Genomic DNA, 25,371 nt, shown 5'->3' with positions numbered 1-25,371 from the left:
TATAGTTTTCAAATATGAAGAAAAGTATCAACTGAATCTGTGCTAATTTTCCTTGCAGATGTGGGGGTAAGAGAGCCTTTACTACTCCCGTGTAAACAGAATATGAGGTTTTATTGAATAAGGTAAAACAAATATTTAGGTAACTGGAATATCAATCCTGCCTACACTTAGGGGATAAAAATAAATAATACATATGTTCAGTTATGAAAAAGATAGATTGAGCGTATGCATTTCTGTGCTTCTGTTGCCTCTTTCATCATCCCTCAGGAAAAGGATGACAGGAGTAGATGAGTGCTAACACTGGAACTGTAGGACGGTGACAGTCAAAGCAGAATGTCAGCCTCTTTGTGGGAAATCCCAGTCACCAAGAAAGCAGTTTATTTAATTCCAATTTTGGTTTCCTGTTTGGCCAAAAATACCTCTGTAGCTTAAAAATAAAATAAAAAGAAACACTTCAAAATATTTCCTTCTAGAGAAATGATTTTCTTCCTAGACCTAGAAACCAATTCTGGGCGAGAAGTTAATATTATTCATTTTATTACATAAGTCTTTCCAATTGGAAGCACAGTGAGAAGGAAAGCCTGGACTTGGTATTTTGAGTCCATCAAATAGAACTGAATCACAAGACTGTAGAGTTGGGAGGTAATTTTAAAAGCACAGCAATCCTCAAAAATAGTCCCCCAAATTCTGCATCAGTGCCTCTGATGATTACAAAGTCATTATCTGACAAGTTAGTATAATCTTCTTCTTTTGGGGGTAAAATACTAAGTTTACATAGAAAAATCAAATAAGGCTTTTCAAATTATTAAAGTGCCCATAGTAGGTATGGGGAGGAGCCATCTGAACAGAAGATCGTGAACAGAAAACTTAGTTTTCTCCTTCTTTACATTCCCTGCTCTAGAAGTAATGATTTTCGTTTTGTTGTTGTGTATGCTGGCTATAAATTTTCTAAATATGACCATAAATATTCCTATGTTGTTTCAATGTAACACAAATGGAATTAGATAGTACATACCAATTCATGTATAGTTTTCTTTTCTGAGTGAATATTATGTCTTGAATACTTTCTGTAACTATACTGTATATCTCACTCCTATTTTTTCCAGGGGTGCATACAATTCCATTATGCATATGACTCCATTATACAGAAGTCCTATTATGAATTCTATCCTAGATTACCTTTAATTCTTAGAATATGTTACTTTCTTCTGTTGAAAATTCTGTTCTCCTCACAACTTCTCACCTCCCACATCATTCCACCTTTAATTCTTCTCTAACACCATAGCATTTCAAACACCAAGGAGCATTTCATCACTGATAATTAAATATCCTTTTACCCGAGTCCCACAGCAAGAAGAGCTTAGTGAAAGTCAACTCTAATGGCCATGTGATTCTACATACCCAACCAAATACTGAAAATCATATAGAGAAAATAGTAAAGTTTTAGACAACACACATGGCAATAGGAAGAAAGAGGCACTTTCCAGATAGTAAACTTTACAACACATTAAAGAAGCTGGGTGGATTCACTGGGCACAGGTGAAAACTTTTGTGGTGAAGGAGCATTGACAATGGAAGCTTAGACCTACAAAGGGAGGAAAATCCAGCCTCTCGACTATCCAGGAGAACCTTCCAATTTTGCTATGCCTATTGAGTCCAGGTTCCTGTGGCCTGGGAAGTGGCCCCGTGATTGGGAGGGACAGCAATTTTTAACCTGAAAATTTCAGGAACTTTGTTTATTTTCTCCAAAATGGAGTGAATCCCTGTGCCCTAAATCTCCTGGGACCATCCTATTTAGACTTCTTCTGTGATACTTAAGGTTAAAAAATGATACACACTAAGAGCTGGTCTCATGGGCTTCATTAGGAACTTTGGTAACAGATGAAAGAGATGCTTTCATTTGTTTACTGATTTGGGGGAATTGTTTGGGTTTCAGATATCAATCTTACAAACATTCAAGTAAACTATGAGTACCATATGAACGACAAAGGGAAAGACTCTGCATTTTAATCTCAGAATTAAAAAGCACCTAGCTTTCTAAGAACTTTATTTGACTAAGTAAGGTCAAACAAGCAAATGATTTTCTGGGTTAAAGGCATCTCTGGTCCAGCTTCATTCTTCAGCCGGTCACAATTACTGTCACAATTAGTTGAGATCCACCCATCTCACACTTGAAAAAGTGGAAGATATCATCAAACCTTCCATGGACTCCCTTTTTCCGTGTTCTGGTCTGGAGAGGGTGAAACAGTATAGAGTCCCAAGAAATTTAGTTCTGGTGCAGCTTGACCTTTACCCCAAGATGCCGTCTGTGACAGGAGGTTTATGTGAGGAATTGTCTCAGCTCTCCCTGTAAAATGGTACTGCTGTGAAGATTTTCTGTCCAGATGAAGAATTTTACTTCTGAAACACTATTTCCTCTGAATTTTAAAATGAATGCATATTTGGCACAGAAAACACAGCAAAAGGAAAAGAAGATCCCATTAGTCACTTATAATCACTAACTTAGAAATCTTAACTGTCACTAACATTTTGGTAAATAGTTTACATATCTCTTTCTTAGAATTTATACAAGTATGCCTGTTTACAAGTACACAGATTTGTGTTTGGGAAAAGAAAACACCAGGACCATCATTACTTTTGAAGTTGCTAGGATCTGAATGGGTCATTCAAAACTCATGTGTTGATAACTTAGTCTCTGAATTCATATTAATGGCATTTATTGGTAGGGCCTTTGGAAGGTAATTAGCATTTTAAGTTAAGTCATGAGGATGGAAGAATTATGATGGTATTAGGAGCTTCGTAAAGAGGAAAGGAGACCAGAGCTAACATACTTTTGCTCTCTAAGGTCCTCTCTTACATTATGAAGTATGTAGGCCCTCAGCAGATGCTGGTGCCATGTTCTTGAAACTCCCCAGATCCAGTTTATTTAGCACGAGCTAAATAAATCTTCTTTTTAAAAAATAAATGATCCAATCTTTGATACTCTGTTATAATAACAGAAAATTAACTTAAGACAGTAGGACCTCTCCTTTTTCAGTCATCTGTGGTGCTCTGCTGCCTGAGTCAGGCCTCCAGTTCGCCCTCTCCCTTATAACAATATGAGAGCATGCTGTACAAACTTCTTCACTTCTAGTTTCACTTTTCTCTTAATATATTGTGAATCCTTCTCACATCAATAAACATTTTTTTCTATGTTACAATTTTGAAAAGTGCTTTCTTCATTCATATTATAGGAATTTTTGTCATTATTCTATGATTTAAATCCAGATTCAAATGAGCACCAGACATTGCATTTAACTGGTAAGTCTTTAAATTCTCTTTTGTTCCATGCTAGTGTTTTTCAAACAGTGGCACTGTTGGTATTTGGGAACTGACAACTCTTTGATGATTGTGTATGTGGATGGGAGCAGTGATGACAGGTTCTACTGAATATTTCAATGTGTTTACCAAGATGCAGAGCCTTACCCCTGAGATGTCATATGTCTGTGACATCTTCCCTCTTTTTACTACTGAAGTGGAGAAACTCGTGTGTGTGTGTGTGTGTGTGTGTGTGTGTGTGTGTGTGTGTGTGTGTGTGGTGATGCTGGGCTTGAACTCAGGGCCTGGGTACTGACCCTTAGCTTTTATGCTCAAGGTTAGCCCTATAGCACTTAAGCCACAGTTCCACTTCTGTTTGTTTTGATGGTTAGCTGGAGATCTCTCATGTTTGTCTTTCTGGACTGCCTTCTAACCAGGTTCCTCAGCCTCCTAAGTAGTTAGAATTACAGGTGTGAACTACTGGTGCCCCAGCTTGAATGTCTGTCATTTCTCTATATTACCAAAGATTCCACAGAGGGCAAAATTATTCTATGATACTAATTGTCAATTCAATTTCATTGTCAAATTAAGAACCAAGTCAAAATCTCAAATTTTAGATGTCATTTATTTATTATGTCATTAATGTTGTCTCTTCTATATTTCTGAGAAGTTAATTCTCAAGGCTTAGTTAGCTTCAGATTATTTATTAAATTGCATGATATTAGAAATGCTATAAGCTGTTTATGAGTATACTATACTGTGGACTATGTTAAATTGTGTCTAGAAACACATAGTCATTTACTACATAAGTGTAGTTTTGTTAATAGTGAGCCGCATATGTAATGGGGTCATATAAGACCACATCGCCTAGTGACTCATAGCCATCTTAGTTTGTGCAAATACATGTTTTCACAGTGTCAACATATCTTTCAGGATGCATTCCTGTCATTAAGCAGCGCATTATAATATATAAAATTTGTCATACACGTACACACAAATTAGAAAGCTTATAACTACATAAGTTTCAGATTTATCAACTCAAAATACCCAAGAAGACATACTCACAGAAAAAAATATGGTTGTTTATCTGAAATCCAAATTTCACTAGGTATCCTATATTTTATTTTGCAACCTCGATCAGGAAGCACATGTTTTCTCATATTCTAGTTCAAGCAAATCTAATGTCAACACATCACACTGTACCTCATCAATGGAAACAACTTTTATTTGTTAAACAATAAAATTTGAATACACACCAAAACTAATTAATTAGTGTTTTGAGTGGCAATAGCACGATCTTCCATTCAAAAGAATCACATAACCACTTATTTTTAAATTTATTGATAACTTTGTCTCAACCCATTTTTATAATGGGGTATAAAACTGCTAAATTATGTCATTCCTTCTACATTATTCAATAGAATTCTTTTGGACAGAAGGAATTTCTTACATCAATTAGGTCAACAGAATAGGCTAGGAATGAGCAGGATTGGAATCCAAATCCTAGTTCACTGACTTTGAGACTAGTGTGAATTCCAATATGGTCAATGGGGCGAAATATTAACTTTCGATTTGTTAAGGATGCCAGACTAGTCATAACCTACTAAAATTATGCCTGAAATTTTACAGGGATGTGACGTGGCAGGAATATGCCTCTGGGAGGGAGAGCTACCTGTAAACTGAAGCAAATAAAGTAATTAACCTAAGCAGAAAAAATAAAAGGCCTATAAGTAAGGGTTAGATAGTGGTGTGAGAGAAAGACAGAGACAGAGACAGAGACAGAGAAATGATCTACAACTAATGAATCTATGATTTTCTTTCACTGTAGCCACAAATTTTCAGTACCTAAAATAAATTTTGCAAGTGCTTAAAATAAACTTTTCAAGTACCTCTTCATGCATGTTCATGCAGAACTAAATTGTCCTTTTTGGAAGACTAGATTTTTTGTTCGTAAGGATCCCTTCAAAGTCAGAGCAAAGGAGAGCCTTGCTCAGTCATGTGACTAGGAGGAAGCGTATCTACAGATGGTGACTTAGCAGCACAAGGAATTCCATCTTCCTTTTCACGTATTCGCTTCATTATGTTGTATTTCCACTTAATTAAATTTATGGCTAAACACCCTGTGGTTAGAACAGTGGAAAGAGAATCGCAAAAACTGTATCTTTCCCATATTTTATATATTCTGAAGAGGGCTGACAGGCCATCAGTCATAAAAGGAAATATTCTATGATACTAATTACCATTAAAATTAACTAAAACATATATTCTGGGGACTGATTTTCTGGGTTTTTTTAAGATTTCCTTTTTTTCTTTCCTTTTTTTTATACATTTTTATTGATAAATACTGTACAGAGGGGTTACAGTTACATGAGTAAGGTAATGAGTACATTTCCTATTGAGCATTGATGCCTCCTCTTTTGTTTTTCCCCTACCATCTCTTCCTTCCCCACTTCCCCAAGTAGTCCACCCCCTCTCCCACCCCACCAACTCCCTCCAAAGTTGTAAAGTTGTTTTCAACATAGTGTCTTGTACATCTCATTGATACAATGGGTCAACCTGTATCCCTATTTAAACATTTTGTTTTTTTCCTTCCCCTCCCCAAATTAGAAAAATGTATACACAGGATGCAAGACACTGAAATCAAATACAGTGAAAACAGGGGTTATAAGGTGGGAGAGAAACATGCCAAAGAAACAAAAAAAAATCACATAGAACATTATAAATACATTAAAAACAATAGCAAGAAAGTAAAAAACCATTTGTGTCCCTATCTTGGGGTTCATTTCACTTAACATCATCTTATATGGTCATATGTACATAGCTTAAATACAGATGTAAAGACAAAATTGATGATTACTACAAATAATGCACATTTGGAGATAAAGAATTGTTTAGCACTGTTTAGTGTTTTTTGCATTTGTGTGTGTGCATATATACATATATTTATATAAATATTTGTCTCTAAGGAAGGTAAGGATAACTTGTATTGCAACATCTTGCTAGAATAATCAATGAGCTAATTTCTCATTTATCCCTCCAACAAACATTTATTGAAGATTTACACATGCTTTACCCTGTGATAAGCACTAGTGAGGGGCAATGAATCAAATTCATAGAGTCATGGACTTCAATGAGTACATGATGAGGGGTCAGATAAGGGAAGATGTTGATTTCATATGCTGTGAAACATGCTCTTATAGGTAAGAATAAAGTAATATGAGAACAATAAGTAACTTTCTGGTAAACATCTTGGTATACTAACTGCTTATATCCAGGAAGTGAAAAGCATATGAAGATGACCAGTCTAGCATATTTACCATTTTGAGCTATTCTGTGAATTGTATTAATGTTTCAAATGCTGGTCAGCTTTAGAGAGTTTACCATTGAACTTTCAGCTTTTTGTGGTAGAGACACACACTGTGACTCATGGAGGATATACCAAAATATTCCCAATTACCAAATACATTGGTCTCTTGTTGTTTCTCTTTCTCTTTGATGCAGATGCATTCAAAACAGTTCATCTCTCTCCGTCTTGAAACTCTCTTAGTCTTCATTGTGTGACATGCCTATGTCCATGATTTCTACTGGAATGGAGTGTGCAGGTGTGGTCATTTAGAATACAGTGTGCATCTCTTGGGCTGTTCTGCAAAGAAACCATGAGTGCCATGGAATCTGTTGACTCAGTGAAATCAGAAATGTCAAGAGAGCATCCTTGCCCCATCATTTCAACAAGTGACTAGTCTGAATAACAAAAGCAACCACCTACTCACTCATTTGCACCACTCTGATTTAATTCCCTGCTCCTTACTCTGTTTGTTAATATGTGTACTCTTTTCTGTATTGCTTTTTTTCCTTGCTGGACTACAGAGTTCTTAAAGAGTATTTGGCCCTTTGTTCTTTCTTCAGTATTCAATCTTCCCCTAAAGCAGCAACAGAAACACCAACCACTACTACAACACCAGGAGTCTCATAATTTAGTTCTGTGTTTGCCACAAATTAATTACTCAGATATGTAGCTCATACAAACCATTCTGTGTGGTTCCGGCTTCTCAATCCCTAAAATGAGGGAATTTAATTGATTTTTAGCTAAGGTCCTTCCCATTTCAGCACTGATGACATTTTCAAGACATGATTTTAAAAACCTGGAATTAGCAAACTGGGAATAACACCCCCTCTCCAGTTACTTTTAACAAATGTCCCACGCTCACATCATCCCTACTACCTTTAGCTATTCTGCTTTCAACTCCTTTCTTTCTTCAACTTCCACTTTCAAATCTGTCACCACCTCCTGCTGCTTTTCCTTTTCACCTCTGTCAGCTTTGAGACACAGGCACAGAAGGTGAGGTTCCTGTGTGTCCTGTACTGTCAGCCTAGAGGCCAGAAAGGAGAATAAGAGACTCATCTAGCAGTCAGCAGGTGATAGTGCTTTTTGGAGCACTCTCATAAAGCCATATTGTCTAAGTAACTAGCTGTTATCCTCTCGAACTCTTACGTTCTTAGTTGCCAGAAAACGTTTCAGTGTCAGACCCCCAAACAACCTTAGAGCATGTGTAGTCAAACTTTCCATTTCATAGACATAACGGTTTGGAAAGGAGGCCTCAACTTGTGAGGTACAAAACATGAAATAATTAACACTTGATACGTATGGGGAGGTAAAGGTTGGTGACCATACCACCCATGCTTCTTTCTTCCAACCTCATCCCCTTCTTCACTAAGAGGGGAGAAGTAAGGAGGAAAGGAAAAAAAGGACAACTATCTTTGAGATTAGCTTTCAGCTCCTCTTTTTGTGGTAACTACAGTTCCTGTACTGCCTTGTAAGTGAACATAGGTTGTGATAGTGCTCCCCTTTAAAAAGTTATCTTTGAGTCATTGCACTAAGGGGTTTCAGCTCAACGTGGTAGTTTGTGAGGACAGTACATCTTAATCAATGTCACCCCTCTCCCGTTGTTGATAGCTGTCACCATTTGTCTGATTCATAGTACTTTCTCATTTGTCAGTTAATTGTAGGCATTGCTGTGGGGGTATCTTGGTGGATTCTTCATTGGAGAAGGCTCATGTTGAACGGTGCTTACTGATCAAATACAAGACTCTGAGTTCAATCCCCAGTACCTCAGAAAATAAAAGGAGCTGTGTACCTGAGGTTTAGTCAATTGCTGCTTTCCTCGGCCCTCATTGCATTTAAAAACATCTTGTTATTTGAGTCTCCATCACTGGAAGAGTGGTCCTTTTCAGGGAGATGGGTAAGATGGTTGAAAATGGTGAAGATGAACTGTTGTAGTATCTATGTGTATTTAACCCATGGAACACATAAGTAAATGCCATTTCCGATGGTGGTAATATAGGCAGAACCCTAGCATACTTTTCTCAGATCCTTCAGTTCTTCCCTCATTTTTTTTCTACCATTATGTTCTCTGGTGATATAATGTCTTATAAATCTTAGCACCAAGAATGTAGGCACGAATTCTCAACTTATTACAGATGGAATGAATGGTTCAATCATCCAAAATGTTGTACACCAAGCCAAGAGCCTTCTTTCTCATGTGTAAAACACCTGGTCATTTGAACTTCTAAGCTTCAAACACTGACCCTGCCACACAGTGCTTCATGAAATCAAGGGGTGCTAGCCATGGATTCCTCTGAGTATTAATTGGAATAAAGTACAGCATCCAATAGATGGAAAATTAACAATTACTGTTGATATTCTCTGTGATTTCTATTGAAATATATCCCGGTTTCTTTATTATTATTTCTGCCTTTGGAAATCAAGTTGTTGACAAAATTACTATGTTTATGAGAATCCCTCTGTACCTTATAAATATGTACTTTAAATATTGTCACGCACATGGTAACTGCTTAGTAGGGAAAAGTTAGTAAAATTTGATCCAGTGTATGTTTCTGAGAAGCAAGTTAATCCCTATATTATTGGTAAATCAAGAAATAATGTCAGTATAACAGAGAAGTTAGTTTAAACATGGTTTTCCCTACCATGTTCTTATTTTGTACTATCAAGGAACAGCAACTGAGCATTAATGTTACTTGTATAATGAGACACAGCAAAGATAGTCTCCTACATAATAGCTATTCACTGCTGTTTTCTTGGCTTTCTTGTTGGGAAACTGAGTCATGTGTGTCAGGAAAGATCAAGTAGATGAAAGAAGAAAAAAAAGGCAAAGACCTCAACAGACCAGAACAGAATTTTTGTAGTTGATTGGATATAAGAGTCTTGTAGACTTTCCTGCCCAGGCTGGCTTTGAACTGTGATCCTCAGATCTCAGACTCCTGAGTAGATAGGATTACAGGTTTGAGCCACTGGCATCCAGTGATACTTTTTATTTTTAAGTTTTTTGTTGGTACCAGGGAATGAATTTGAGGCCTCACACTTGCATGTCTGGTGCTCAACCATGTGAACCAGGTCTCCAGTCCTGCTGGTTAATTTGGAGATGGAATCTCAAAAGTTACTGCCTTGGGTGGTTTCAAAACTTGATCTTCCAGGTTTCAGGCTCCTGAGGAATTAGCATTATAGACGTGAGCCACTCTACCCTTCCTACCCACATTACTGCCCACTCAGCCTGCCTTCCACATATGTTACTACTCCACTGCCATTGTTGAAGTCTCAAAGACTTCTGTATTGCCAATCCAAAGAAATCATTTTATTCTCTCACCTGATTTTACTTCTCCACAGATTTAGTAATGAACTTTCATTCTAGAAGTGTGCTTTATTCTATGCTCTAATTCCTGAGAATTCTCTTAGCTTGCTAGCTGTTCTCTTCATCTTTTTCTAGTCTCTTTTCTGGATCTTCCCTTTCTCTTATCTTTAAAATTCTGGAATTCCTTAGGAGTATGTTCTGGGACATGCTGTGTTCTTTAACTTACTCATCTCTCTACTTTTATCTTATACAGGAACTTAAGACATATGCTAATAAGTCTCAAATTTAAGTCTCCTGTTCTGGTCTTTATTCTGTTCTCACAACTTTTGTAGATGCCTATTTAGCATAAACACAAATAATAAACACATCAAAATCCAGAACAAAACTGAAATACTTGGTTTTCCTCTAAATCTAGTACTTTCCCAAATATAGTCTTTCTGAGCCTTTGCCATATAATAAGTAGTATTATCACTAACCCATTTAGTACAGGAGAAAGAGGATCTATATTTTATACTTCTTCACATTCCAATCTGCTGACATAATTCAAATACATCCACTCTATGTTTTATCTCCTGTACCATCTTTCTAGACCAATCATCCTATTTTATTGTCACTGAAATCTTATTTAAACTATCTCTTGAAGTCTATAGTCCATACACCTGCAGATATACCTCTATATATGTGTTCATGTATGTGTGTATAGACATAAAATATTGGCATATATGTAAAGCCTTCCAACTGCTATAAGCAAGGGGAGATATATATGAATATATGTTCATGTATGCCTAGATACATATTGTAAGCATGCACACACATGTGAGTGTGTGGTATGTGTGTTTGTGTGTTCCCTTGCTTTAAATGGTTTTTTGAAAGTGCTTTCCATTATCCCTCAGGAAAAATCCTGACACTGTTTTTCCTGGCCTTCATGATTTTGCCCTTATACACATTTCCATTTTCATTTTAAAATCTTTTGCCCTCTTGCTACCTTAGCTTCAGTCTCAATTCCTAGAGTTTTCCACAGCCACTCTTGCTTTGGAAACTTTGAAATTAGAGTATGTAATTAACCAAAACCTTGCCAACAAGCATTATTCGAATGCTAACTTTAAGGAGATAGTCATTGATAAATCTACAATCATTTCTTCTTTCTTGTAAAGAAAGGTTAGTATTGTGACATTATCGAAATGCATAGCAAATTGCTCTAGATCCAATTTAGGGAATGAGAATATAATAGAATTTTATATTTAATATTATCTTTCTAATTAACTATAGCTCCTTGGACCATAAGAAGAGAAAATTTCCCTGTAGTCCTTTTCATATTGTGACTACAATATTAGCTATGATTAAAAAAAGTTGGTTGTGTTTGTAAGCGTCTTATACAGTATACTTTAGGATGATTTATTCTTCTCTCCATTTTCTCTCTGAAATCCCTAGCAACCACATTCACAGGTGCAACAAGATAATTTGACAGTCACAGCTGTGAATTGTTAGCATAAAGGCAAATGTAGGAACTAAAGGTCGCAAGCTTAGGTTAGGAAAACCATCAAAATAATCCATAACACTTGGATATTAATTAATTCATTTCTTCACCCCCATCGTACCAAAGGCTAAGTACAAAGCCTCTAACATAAGGCCCTTTGGTGGACACAGCTGCATTTGGGTGTCACCACTGCCTTACTTCACTCACACTTCCCTCCTCCATTATACTTTTCTCTCCTATGGGTGGCATAGCTCCAGCTAAGAGGAATTTTAGTTGATCAGTTTCACTCTGGTTTAATGTATTAGATGTAGGTAATCCATAGTAACTCCTAGGTATGTTAGTCTGCTGCATGCCATCCAAGCATAGGTATGGTTCCAGGAAAACTCCTTCACCAATGAGCCAGCTCTCCTGGCTTTATAAATCCAAATTGGATGGGAATTAGTCACACTAGTGTGAACACATCTTCCAGAACTGAGCACTGGACACAAAGGAGAACCAAAGATGAATTATCTGTATAGAGAATAGAATAGTCCCATTGTTTTATTTTCAAATCAAGTATCTGGAATCTTGTCAATGGAGAGCTTGGATTTTTTTTTTCATGTCAACCAAAAATATAAGGCACCAGGAATCTGTTCAACAATGTTATTCAACAATATAGAATACAAAATCAAAATTATAAGTGTATGAGATTATAGAGGATATTGCTCACCTCATGGTGTCTAGGAAGAGAGAGAGAGAGAGAGAGAGAGAGAGAGAGGAAAAAACAAATGATTTTGCCTTTTGTGATTGGGATTAGTACTAAAGAAGTCCCATAGCACTATGAGCATGCCTGTGCTTGTAAAGCAGGATTACAAACAATGAGGATATCACATATGAAATGGCAGTTTATATGTACTCCAGCTACCCCAATAAAAGACATACTGATCAATCATTCCTAGTAGAATGAATTGTATTTCTAGTTTCCCTATCAAGATACAATATTACTCTGATAAATAGATCAAATGGTATGTACAAAGATTTGTAGGAAAAGGAATAGGTAGTAAAGTATATGAGTGACAATTGTTTTCTGCATTTCATTTATTTCATCTGTCAGCTTTTGTCCTTTGTAATTTGTTATGATTTATTTTCTAGTTCAAATTAATATAATTTAATTTCTAACCTTTAATGTTTAATTTATAATTTCTTATTGTATTTTATTTTTAAAGAAGAGTCCCTGATTCTGGATCTACCTCTGTGTTACCTACGTAGAAATGTATTTTAAAATCAGTATGACTTGCAGTTTTAATATAAAGAAGCAATAAAGTAAGAAAACTTTACAACCAAAAAAAATATGAACTTGGTGAGTGCTGCAAGCTAGCCTGATACGAGGCTGACACAGTATGCTGAATGGTATAGCTACTGGGAATCTGGTTCTTAGAAATAGAAGATTCAAGGATGCTTTTCTAGGAAAAGTGAGGAACAATCTTCCAACAGGCATGACAATATTTCCTGAAAAATCCACTCTATATGAAAATAGTCCCCAATGTACTTCACACTTACTTGTCAAAGTCAGTTACAAGGATCAAATAATTATAAAATATCTAACTGGACACTCAAACATGTAAAAGGCCAGGATAAATCAGCATACAAAGCAACCCAGGATATTCACAAGCATTTGATTGTCTCATAAATCCATCTTTGAGACAAGCAACCTCCAACACACACACACACACACACACACACACACACACACACTTCCACAAATGGTAACACCCTTCGGGAGTATGATGATCAGAAAGATTCAGAGCAAAGCTGGGTGTAGGTGACTCAGGATGTAGCTACTCAGGAGGCTGAGATCTGAGGATCATTGTTCAAAGCCAGCCCTGGCAGGAAAGTCCATGAGACTCCAATTAATCACCAGAAAACTGAAAGTGGAGCTGTGGCTCAAAGTGGTAGAATGTCAGCCTTGAGCAAGAAAGCTGAGGGACAGCACCTAGGACTGAAGTTCAAGCCCCAAGACAGACCAAAAAAAAAAAAAAAAAAAGATTCCAAGTGAACTCTGCCTCTCTGCATTTCCTAAACCTAGCTCACATCCACTTCCTTCTACTCCTTAGAAACGCTTCACAGTATAGTTTAGACTGAGAGCTAAAAGATTAAGCCTTCACCAGTTACCTATTAAAATGTAAATGTTCTGGGCTATGCTAAGACCTCAGGTCCTTATCTGCTAATAGCCTAAGGGTTATTTTTCTAAGAGAAGGCCAGTTCCATTTTTTTCAACTGCCTTTTGGTTAGAAAGCATAAAATAAACCTAGCCTGTTCTACATTTGACTGGAGGGCTAACTGTAAAACTAGAATTCCTCTGTCTAGAACCACACCTGCCAATGAACTTCTGACTCTCTACCCTTACCCTTGCAGGCATGTGCATGTGAGGAGGGATCTTTCTCACTGGCAGGAATAGACAGAGAAACAGTCTCCTCAGTTACTTAGAAGTTTTAGAAAAGCTCCTTAGAAACTAATTACTATCGTAGTAATTGCTAATGTAGACAGTATGTCCAATCTGCCCTGCTTTGTTCTAAGAGCTTCACTAGATAAACTTAAGCTTAAAGTGAGTTCCATTGCTACCTCCCTTTTACAGGTAAGCAGACTGAGGCAAAGAGAGATTCATTACCTCATCCAATGAGAGATCGAAGCTGAGAAACAAACGTAAGACCCTGTTGATAGCCGGGACTCCTTATTAATCTTACACTGAATTTCTTTGAAATATGCATGGATAATGATTATTTTCCTTTTAATTTTTGTGATTTCATTATAATACTCTAGCTTTTAAAAGTACCTCTCCTACCAACACAACCCTTGAGAATCTTCCTCAGCAGGGTCATCAAATATTTCTTCCTATATGTCTTTAAGTCTATTAGGCGACATGAAGGCAGGTCTGAAGCCCATTGGATCCTTTGACTGGAATATGGTGTTTATAAGGCTAAGGTCATGGTCAATTTCTTTGAGACTACATTATGTTCAGATTCCTTCATAAACTGCAAGATGACACAAGATCACTCATCTACAAAGTGTGAGTAGTTGATCACACATCCTGAAGTCAAACAACTTGATTTGATGGATGTTCACACCCTACACAATAAAAACTGATTGTGATGTGAAATCAATTATGCTCAGTTGCCCTGAGGAAAAAAAGTCTAGGGAGTTTATAGAAGAATTGTCTCTATATTTAGTAGTGTAGAAGGTTACCCAAGAGCTGTAACACTAGTTTGGAAAGCTTTTCCCAATTTATTGGGTTTTCATGTCCATGAAGATACACCTGAATGGTTTGGTTTCATTGACAATATTCAATTGCTAACTCTGATAGGATCTGCCTATAAAGTCTTCACTACATTGGTGCCTGCTAAATGTATCTGTAACACCAAAGTAGTATGTTCACTTTTAGATTTGAGTGACAATATCATTTTTTATTTAAAAAAGAAATCATGTGCTAGCAGTGTGTTTTGTAGTTGATCTCCATTCAAATACAATTTCTGGGGAAGGAAAGTCCATCTGATTCTCCTTTTGTGTTAGGAGAGAAATTAGTCTCCAAAAATGGAAGGGAAAGGATCATTCTTGGCAGTATTTCTTGAAGTCTCATTTTTCTTCTCCTGAGGGAAGAATCTCTACATATACCCAAGGCTACAACTGTGTAATCCCTGTCTTCATTTCTTTCTGAGTGACATTTACTTTGGCAGTCCTGGGACTTTCTATTTATTTAGTTCAGATTTATTATTATTATTTTTTGACCTAAAATGAAAGCAACCATTCATGTCAAGACAATAAGTAAAAAGTATTAAAGCCATTGCATTTAATGTGAAAATCCGCCAGAAAATCAGCACCTACTACTGTGAGCTCTTTCTTCAGCAGATTCCTCTTGCTCGCAGTAGAGGGAAGATGACCAGGTGGGTACCTTTTTGGCTCTAGAAGGGGGTTGGGAAGGCAAGGATTTCCCTGTCTTCATTTAGAAATGGTTGCAAAATGCACTCAGTAACGGCAGCATCAAACCCACAACTGTGGATTGAGAAGGACTTGGTGACTGTGAATTACATGGACATCTCCTTAAACTGATAAAAGGAACTTATAACACAAGAATTAGAATTAACTAAATTAAGATTTCTACATTTGTACATAGTACCCTCCTGGGAATCCAAAAAGGTTTTGAATGGGTATTGTGAGTCCACATGAACTTCAATCACAATGAATAAAAATACCTTAGATGCCCACTTTGGCCTCACATATACTAAAACTAGTATTCAATATATATGTCAGTTGTATGGGCCTGGGCACTGTCCCTCAGCTCTTCAACTCAAGGTGAGCACTCTAACACTTGAGCCACAGCACCACTTCCATCTTTTTCTGCTTATGTGGTGCTGAGGAATCAAACCCAGGGCCTCATGCATGCAAGGCAAGCACTCTACCACTGAGCCACCTTCCCAGCCCTATTCCCATATATTTTTAAACCTTATCTATCTGTCTAATATCTACTCACAAGTGTGAACTCTTTAGCCAGATTGCCTGGATATGAATTTTAGTGCTTTGCTTAACAGCAACAAGTCTTCAAACAGGTGCTTATCCTCTTCTTGATTTGGTTTCCTCATTCCTCACGATATAGATAGATAAGACACAAATAGATAAGACACAAAGCATACTTAGCTTTATCCCTATTCGGCAGGGAGATATCTTAGGGAGAGATTTATTAGGTATATACCATGAACAGATAGACATTTTGTTCTTTTAATATTTCATGCCTAATATTACTCTAATTGTATAGAACTTAGAGAACAAAGAATCATAAGGTTGGCTCTTCTGCTTCCCTGTTTTGAAGAAGGTCACAAAGACCAAAGCATTTATATAAACTGAGTTTGGATGCCTTCTCTTTTAGATATATCCCAAAACACAAACATTCCTGTCAAAATCTTCTCACTCTGAATGCCTCTTACTCTACATGTCCATGTTTGTGCATGGTTATTTGAGTTTAATTTCACCACTGGTCATAGAGATGCTGTGATGCATTGGGTACATGTGTACCTGGATTCAAAAGCCTGTAGTTAGAAATGAGTTAAAGATGTAGCCTATTGATTTCAGTAAACTCATAGTAATTTTCTTTCTTTCTTTCTTTTTGCTGGTCCTGGGGCTGGAACACAGTGTCTGGCTGCTCTCTGGGCTTTTCTTCTCTACCACCTGAGCCACAGCTCCACTTTCCAGCACTTTGGAAATAAATTGGAATGAACTCATATTCTTTTTTTTTAACTCTATTCTTGATATAAGCAAGGTAAGTATAAGAAGTGAGAAGATTATTCTATCCATATAGTAGTTATAAAACTTGGAAGACATAAAACTTATGTTTTCGGAATTCCACATAAAACTTGTAGAATTCAACCAGTTTGTCAATCCATTTTGTTAGGGCAGTGTGGAGCTCTTGTTTAGTCTTAGTGTTTATGTGTTCCTTTGTATTTGTGTTTTGTTCCTGTGTGCCTGTAGCTATTTATACAGTTTGGAAACTATATATTATTCTTTCTGAGCTTCATGTAGTTGGCCATTGTTTTTAGATGACTTCTTTTCAGGGTTGGACAAATAAGTGATAAGGCTTGTTTTTTTACTGATTGCTTTTGTGGAACTTGTGAAGTCTTTGGTGTCACTGTTACCAAAACATTCTCCTCATTTCAATGCTAAACACTTCTGCAAAAGCTTTAGAATGGTAAAGCAAATGAAAGTAATCTCTAACTCTAAAGCATATTCTTCCCGCCAGAACTAGTACCTGTTTATGTGCTCTCTCCAGTTTTCACCCAAGTAGGAACTACTTGGACAGCGTGAAGACTTTAAGGGAAGCCTATGAGTCAGCTATTTGAGCCATAGTAAAGTGACAGACTCTGAAAGACAATTTTGTTTTATCTTGAAAGCTTAAAGTACTTAATATGTATACTTTGTTTTTATCTTTACGTAGCCATCCAAAGGGCTTCCATTCAACATATCAATTTATGAGTATAATGCATCTTGGTCAATGTCAGTCTCTGAAAGACATTTTACTGTAGGTTCACTGTCCTAGCAAGAAGGAAATTCAAACAGCTCTGGACAAATCCTCAACCAAGTGATAAAATAGGATCTATCTCTGTGTCTAGGATCTCTCCAGGGTCTAGGGATTCAAATGTCACTCAGACAGCAGCTCAAACCCATATCCTCTCAATTCTTTCAACTCTCCACCAATCCATTTGTGTTCTGTTCTTCCCTGATCCTGCTGTTTTCTTCCAGACTATGGAGAAGATTGAAATTGCTTAATTTGGCTACACAAGGTAACTAGTGCAAAACACTAGCTATTGGATAAAATATCATATGGTGATTTCTGATTACCTTTAGAAGATAAAATTCATATTTCTCCTGAATGTCTTTCATAATACTAATAAAGAAGATATGTTTACTAATCATCTTTTGGCCCTGAGTTTAAGTTCCAGTACCAGCAGACACACACAAAAGAAGGTACAGTAGAGGAAGAGTCTAGGAAAATATCTCCAGTTTAACCAGTCAGATAGTGTATCATTAGTGAGTCAGATGAAAATTTGAGGATTTGTAAACCAAATAGGTCAGCAGGAAATTGAGTAACAAGAGCATTGTGACTTAAAATTAGATGAGTAAAATTCCAACGGCATTTTACTGATGTTTGGCCACAATGAGACATGCATAAACAGTATACCAGAATGGGAAAAAGATTGACGTGGGCTAGTTCTTATGAATTTGAATATCAAGTTTTCATGTGCCAGATGGTAACAAGTTCATGACCCTTTCTAAGACACCGTTTTCTTATCTGTAAAATATAGATAGTGATAACACTTAATTTACAAAAAAAATTTTTTTGTGAGAAATGTCAGTTCAATTTAGCATTAGTGCCTATCTTGTGCTAAGGTATTCAGTCATTAGATTTTGTTCTGTTCTTACTTGTATCACTTTTCCAAGTTGCAAATTAAACAGTTATTCAATGATTGACATTGTAATGCAACCCTGTGGGAGAGCCTACAACCATACCCCTTTCCTTACCAGGTTCCGGGTATAGGTGAGGAGAAAGTGAAGGGAGTCATTAGAAAATTGCTCAATTTTGTACAACCCTGAATATTGTCTCTGGAGAAAGAACCACAGCTGATGAGTTATCCAGATATGAATCAAAAAAATATTTCCTTCTCCTTTTTGCTTTCAAGCCTATTTTCGGAGCCATAGATCTCTCTAGCCCAACTGGCACCAAAGGCAGAGAGGAGATGGCTACTGCCAAGGTATGGCCTGCACTTCTGTGGATGGCTTTGCTGCTCTTCTGTAAGTAGAGTTTAGTTACCTATTCTGGAAAAACCAAATGGATTGGGAAAACAGGCCAGGGGGAACTAGGAGAGTTTTGGTGTTGACTTTTTTGACTGTCTATGCAAACCATGGGTCATTCTAGGGACTCTGGGGAAAGAGAAGAAATGGGAATGTACAACATATAATGGGGAAACTAGACTAAGAGCTTGGTTCTTTGCAATCCTCTGGCACTCCCAGAGTGCAAACTCTGCTAAAGAAGGAGTATCAAGACAAGAGAGGAGCTCCTTCTTCTCTATACCAGTTTGTTTAAGAAGATAGTTAGTCTTTTAAACTCCATAGAGATGGATTCGTACTCTGGAGTCTCAGAAGACTGCAGAGATGCTAACTTATCCTCTCTGGACTTTTGCAGCTCCAGATGGCGTGCTGGCAGGTGAGTCCTCTGTCCTTGTTCCCTTAGCATTTTCCTCAGCATTCTTCTCCCCTCACTACTTTCCTTCATCCCATCACTTCTGCCCTTCCCTGGCCAGCTCGCTTTTCATTTCCATCTGCGGTATTTCTTCTTTCCTCCTGTTCAAGAGTTTCTCATAAACCATTGGACCCCCCTCAAGTCATCTTCCTTTTCTGTTTAAGGCAACAGCATCTCAGCTGTACACTTACATGACTTAACATCTCTTTCAGGTTTCATACACTCATTCAAGGTCACATTATTATTATTATTATTATTATTATCAATTATTGCTATATTACAGCAGAGAGTGCAAAAACGTTAAATGACTTGAAAACAAAAAGGTAGACTCAAGCATAATAAGATCTTCAGATCTAAATACATTTCTCCTTTAACTATATCACCATTTTGCCATCTCGTCTGTTCACATTCAGATCACGTCCTTTTGCTCTATTTCAGACTGGGTCTCGTGGTGCCTCTTACTACCTTCCAGAATGGCCACAAATTTTATATTCTATGTGCACTTCCAATTAAAGAGCCATAAAAAATTAGATCTTAGAAATGTACATCTTTCAAATAGTCCAATTTATTTATTACCCACTATTTCTGCATCCATTTTCCTCAATATGTTTTTGTTTTGTTTTGTTTTTATTGTGAAAATACTGTACAGAGGGGTTACAATTACATGGGCAAGATAATGAGTGTGTTTCTTATCAAGCATTGTAGCCTCCTCCTTTGTTTCCCCTTCCCATCCCTTCCCATCCTCCCCCCCATATGTTTTTAATGAACACTTACTACGATCTACCATTGTACTGAGCAATAATCAAGTGTGACAACTTTTTCTACCTGCAAAGAGATTTCAATTCTTGCTCATGCATACTAAAATTGAAATGAAGAAAAATACAATGTATCTCAAGTCATTTAGTAAATTAATTTGTGTTCTCTCCCCTGAGGTTGGGAACCCCCTAGAGACACAACACTATGGCCTCTATTTTTAATGCCTTCCCTAGAAATTAAGACAGCATCCTATATCTTATCATTCTCATTGTAAGGGGACACTGACCATTAGTTGGCTACTGGCATGTTTGTACTTGTGAGCCTAGATGCTTTTCAATACTTTTTATTTTTGCTTCTTTATTTTGCTTCTTTGTCTCTTTCCATAATTTATCTTCTTTAAGCCACTCAGAAATCTATAGTGACTTTGAAGCCACCATGGAATAGAATATTTAAACGAGACAATGTGACTCTTTTATGTCATGGGAACAACTTCAGTAAAGCCGGCCCCACTGAGTGGATCCACAATGGCACCATTTCCAAAGTGACAACTTCACATTGGGACATCGTGAACGCCAACTTTGAAGACAGTGGGACATACAAATGTAAGACCAATGGACTTTATCAAAGTGAATCTGTGCATCTGCAAGTGTTCAGTGGTAAGTTTGTTGGGATTTGGAAATGTCTGTTTCCCATGAAAGGAATGGCTCATCTGAAGATGGAGAGAAAGGAAGTTATTCAGAGACTGAGCGCACCGGGGGAAACTGGGAACTTCTCATTTAAGTATCTTACTCTCTCTTTCTCTTCTTCCTCTTTTCTTGTTCTCATCATCCTCTTTCTTCTTGTTGTTCTCCTCTTCCTTCTGTGTTTGTTTGTTTGTCGGGCAGCATTTTGCTATGTAGTGTAGAAGGGCCTCAAACTCAAGATCCTCCTGCTAAGAGCCTTATAAATGCTACAATTACAGGTTTGCACCACCATGTCCAACTTCTCTCTTCTAGAACCCACACCTTTAAAATCCATTTTCAATACTCCAGTCATCTTTCAATGTCTCTCTGCCATTTTCCTTCATCTTTTCTGCTTAGATGTAGATGTAGGTTATGTTGACAGATGATATGATGGATCGGTGGATATTGCAGAGAGATGTGATTCTAGAATAGGATCAAAAGATCTGATTTAAAGATTTGTTCTGAACAATCCATATGCTATGGCCTGAATATTACGTTTATTAGGAAAGCTATCCATTATGTTCCTCTTGTTATCTACTGTTAATGAAACTGATTCCAAGAATGTATGTATCATCTTTATTATTCTTCCTCCTGCCAACGATTAGCACAGTATACTTAGGTGTAGGGGGGGATTAATTAGTAAATGTTGAAGGAGCAAACTAATGATTTCTTTTGGGTAAAAAAAGCCATAGATATATTTTATAGTGTCCTCTCAAGCAAAAGGAAGTGTTTCAACACCCATACACAAGTTGCAAGTACAAATTAAAGCAATGTTGAATAGTTTTTTTAATTTTCCTGAAATAGGTTCAAAAGAAGACCTCAAAGGTGTCTCCTAAATCAAGGTGCTTGCACAAATCAACCATGATGTCCCTGTCTGAAATACTCCTATCATGAATACTTTACAATTCTTACTACAACCTTAGTCTTTGAACCTGACTCTTTTACTGACTCATTACTGACAAATTGCTGAAAATTATTTGTTGAGTATCTGTGTAGTCTTGGGCATCATATCTGCCATTGAAGGTATAATAATAAGACATTATCACCAACTTCCTGAAAGAAGAAGAGGAAAGTGAATAAAGAACTAAACAAGCTGGGCACTGGTGGCTCATGACTGTTATCCTAGCTACTCAGGAGGCTGAGATCTGAGGATCGCGGTTCAAAGCCAGCCCGTGCAGGAAAGTCCCTGAGACTTCTATCTCCAATAAATCACTAGAAAACTGGAAGTGGTGCTATGGCTCAAGTGGTAGAGTGCTTGCCTTGAGCTGAAGAGCTGAGGGACAGTGCCCAGGCCCAGAGTTCAAGCCCCATGATGGACAAAAACAAAAAAAAAAAGAATTAAACAAATAATTGATTGAAATTGCTATGCATGTTTTAAGAAAGTATTGAGGCCAATAGCAGAGCTAAGAAGCCTCCATGAGCTCTGAGAAAACAAAATAGATTCTCCTAAATTATAACTTTCAGTTTTGTAAATAGAGCCAACCGTAATAAATCTGAAGGAAATTCTGGGCTGGGGGCCTTTCATTCATAGGCTCAGAAGAAACATGTGAGAGACTTCATGGCTCCAGACTAATTTTTCAGGAAAGAATATTCATTAGTACAGAAGATAGATTCTAAATCATATTTTTCTCATTGTTACTGGCCTTATGAGTCAAGAAATAAATTAATGATAATCTTTGATTTCTGGCATTTCAAGCATAACCTCATATATATGTATATATGTATGTATGCATGCATCTATCTATCGATCTATCTACCTACCTACATATCCTTTATCCATATTTCCTCCCTATCTTCCCTCCTTCCATTTATTGTTAAATTAATAACATAACAAATGCTCTTTAGATTGGCTACTCCTTCAGGCCTCTGCTGAGATGGTGATCGAGGGTGAGCCCCTCCTCATCAGGTGCCATGGCTGGAATAACCGTAATGTGTACATGGTGATCTACTACAAAGATGGCACAGCTTTCAAGTATGTGTACTACAGTCCAAACATCACGATCACAACAAGTGCCTCACTTAATGACAGTGGCACCTATCACTGTGATGGCGAAGTTCAGAGGTGGAGACGTCACTCAGAGGGCCTAAAAATTACTGTGATAAAAGGTGAGTTTGTATGTGTGTAATCCTAGCTACTCAGAAGGCTGAGATCTGGCAACCTCAGTATATCTGCCAGCTTGTGCAGACTCTTAGCTGTTTCCCAGAAAAAAAATCTGGTTAATTGAGCTGTGGCTCAAATGGAAGAGCACCATTCCTCAGCAAAAAAAGAATAGAACCCAGGCCCTGAGTTCAACCTCCAGGACTGGCACAAATAAAGAGAAATTGTTAAGGAAAAATGGTTCATGGTGGGGAAGGCAGAGAGAACATCTGTGTTTGCAGCTATTACAATGGAACCATCTGGGCTATGCTACTAGCGTGGAGATGCTACCAGACTTGCAATGAAGAGGCCTAGGTGCTAGTGTCTGTCTCAATTGTAAATTCCTTATTTGTTAAATGCTAATAGTAATACTGCCCACACGATGGAATTTTATGAAGATTAATGAGGTAATTTTGTTAAGTGGCTTTGTAAACTATTAAGCACTGTCCAGGCATAATAGATTGTGATTACTGCTTTGATCTCAAACTTAACTATTGTCCCTGAGGTGAGCACTCCTATTTATCAAATTGAAAGTGAGTTTCAAAGTTGAAGTTACAAGGTATGTGCAAAGCTTGAAGATTCCATTCTAGGTTAGGGGGCTGGGGAAGGAAACCAAATAGTCAGTAAACTGCATGTTTGATCAGAAGAGAGCAGGCAGGTAAGCTGCCTCCTATGGCTTAAGAGAAAGAACTACTCTATTCAAACTTCATGTAAGAGGGAGAGTCTTTTTAACATTTGCCTTGCAAGGAAAAAGTTAGATGTATCTTGGCCTTGTTTGCAGTATTCTCTGAAATAGCACTTAAGCAAAAGCCAGAATTAAGCTCTGATGGCAAGTCTCTACTAATTTGAGGCCAAACTGCTAGTTAATTGCCTCTGATCTTCCAATGTCTCTCTATATAAATTAAAGGAAGAAGTTATTCTAGATCCTACTACAATCATCTAAGGGACTTCAAAAGATATTAATGTCTATGGTTCAGCTCTCTAGAGTCTGATTTAAATGGTTCAGGGTGAGACATGGGCATCAGAACCTTCCAAAGCTCTTTCAAGTGACAGTAAAGTGAAGCCTGCCTTGGTTAAGAGCCACTGGCTTAGATCATCAGTAGGTGACTGAGACATTTTAGCTCTATAATTTTAGAACAATAAGAAAAAAATCACTACTATTTAAATAACAGTATCACAACAGAATGGTCCCAAAGCAACATAACCATTGCAATATCATTATTTAACATGGTAACCATGTAAGAATAATAAGAAATAAGACACTGGTGGCTGACACCACCCTACCCCACATCCTGGCTCTATTGTCTCTATTTCTAGATTGTATATGGATAGTAGTCATTTCAGCTCCAGGAAAGGGGTCATTTTTTCCTATGACTTTCCTTGGAAACAATGGCTAGACAAACAGCTGAGCAGGAGTTATTGGGGAATACTTAGCTTCAACTTTCCTTAGCACTCCAGGAAGGACAGACTGTGAAACTCAGTCTCCTAGGTATTTGCTCTTGGCTCCTAGATGCAGTAGCATGCTAAAATGGGGGACCATGCTTGGCCCCTCTCATAGGAAGATATATTTCTCATTCTTTAATTGTTTATTTGAATTACATTTCTTTTTCATCCATGTTCCTCTCTAGCTTACCAATCCAGGTATTCCTGGCTACAACTTACTGTTCCATTGGTGGTGGTCATGCTGTTTGCTCTGGATACAGGGATATTGTTCTCAACCCAGGAGCAGTTCAAAACAATCTTGAAGATTCGGGAGACGAGAAAAAGTGACCAACTTAAATCCACTCCTCAAAATAGCTAATGTCTTTGCTAGAGAAACAATGTGCCCTAGAAATACTTTACAGCCTACTCAATAAATAGCTTTGCAAATGTCAAACATAGGTCACACTATACACTGAGAAACCCATATTCAAAGATGTGTAGTGTTTCAAAGATGTGTGTGTGTTTCATTAAACCACCTGGAACCGGTTAGCAGCTTATAATATAACTCAGAAAACATTGGTAGAATATGTGAAGAAATGAGTAGATTCATGTAAGTGTTTGTAAAGTAGATGCATAATTTAAACAAAATAAACATGAAACTGTGTAACAAGATACTTTTAGAGATTCAAAAAAAAATTTTTTTTTTGGCCCGGTTGTGGGGCTTGAACTCTGGGCCTGGGTGCTGTCCCTCAGCTCTTCAGCTCAAAGCTAGCGGTCTACCACTTGAGCCACAGCACCACTTCCAGTTTTTTTCTTTTTGCTTATGTGGTGCTGAGGAATCAAACCCAGGGTCTCATGCATGCAAGGCAAACGCTCTACCACTGAGCCACCTTCCCAGCCCCAAGATTCAAAACTTTTAATTCAGTTTCTTCTTGAAGAAAAACCAACCAGGATCTAGATTTCAAATGTCATCTCTTGACCATTATAAGCATGAGCTAGAGATGAATAAACATGAGAGGACACTAATTAGGGGGGTAATTCTTTGCTCTATATTCTTACTACAGGCTTTTAGCTCTTGACAGCAATGGGGCTGATCTTGAGCCACAAGATACTAGAGATGAAATTCAGTCCAGGATTTGTGGGTGATTGAT

General features: G+C 37.4%; 1 protein-coding gene across 2 annotated transcripts; it reads left to right on the top strand.

The window, feature by feature from the left end:
- Window positions 1-18,663: 18,663 nt before the first annotated feature.
- Fcer1a (Fc fragment of IgE, high affinity I, receptor for; alpha polypeptide) lies at window positions 18,664-24,894 on the top strand. 2 transcript variants are annotated; one of them, XM_013030559.1, is made up of 5 exons: window positions 18,664-18,735; window positions 19,127-19,147; window positions 20,435-20,595; window positions 22,507-22,767; window positions 24,427-24,894. In XM_013030559.1, exons 1-5 carry the CDS (start codon window positions 18,698-18,700, stop codon window positions 24,597-24,599), a joined length of 654 nt encoding a protein of 217 aa, XP_012886013.1. In that variant the 5' UTR covers window positions 18,664-18,697; the 3' UTR covers window positions 24,600-24,894. The 2 variants fall into 2 exon arrangements, with proteins under 2 accessions (XP_012886013.1, XP_012886012.1); XM_013030558.1 differs by having other exon boundaries at window positions 20,341-20,595.
- Window positions 24,895-25,371: the final 477 nt, after the last annotated feature.

Source organism: Dipodomys ordii, unplaced genomic scaffold (genome assembly GCF_000151885.1).
Source record: "Dipodomys ordii isolate 6190 unplaced genomic scaffold, Dord_2.0 Scaffold131, whole genome shotgun sequence".
Taxonomy (NCBI): Eukaryota; Metazoa; Chordata; class Mammalia; order Rodentia; family Heteromyidae; genus Dipodomys; species Dipodomys ordii.
The sequence above is the reverse complement of the archived record's forward strand: the minus strand, read 5'-3'. Positions and strand labels throughout refer to the sequence as shown.

Bases quoted from the DNA above. Each gene is read 5' to 3' on its own strand.
- Fcer1a (XM_013030558.1), top strand. From the start codon at position 18,681: ATGGCTACTGCCAAGGTATGGCCTGCACTTCTGTGGATGGCTTTGCTG. The intron at 19,148-20,340 runs GTGAGTCCTCTG...ATCTTCTTTAAG, and splicing joins TCCAGATGGCGTGCTGGCAG to CCACTCAGAAATCTATAGTG. The intron at 20,596-22,506 runs GTAAGTTTGTTG...AATGCTCTTTAG, and splicing joins GCATCTGCAAGTGTTCAGTG to ATTGGCTACTCCTTCAGGCC.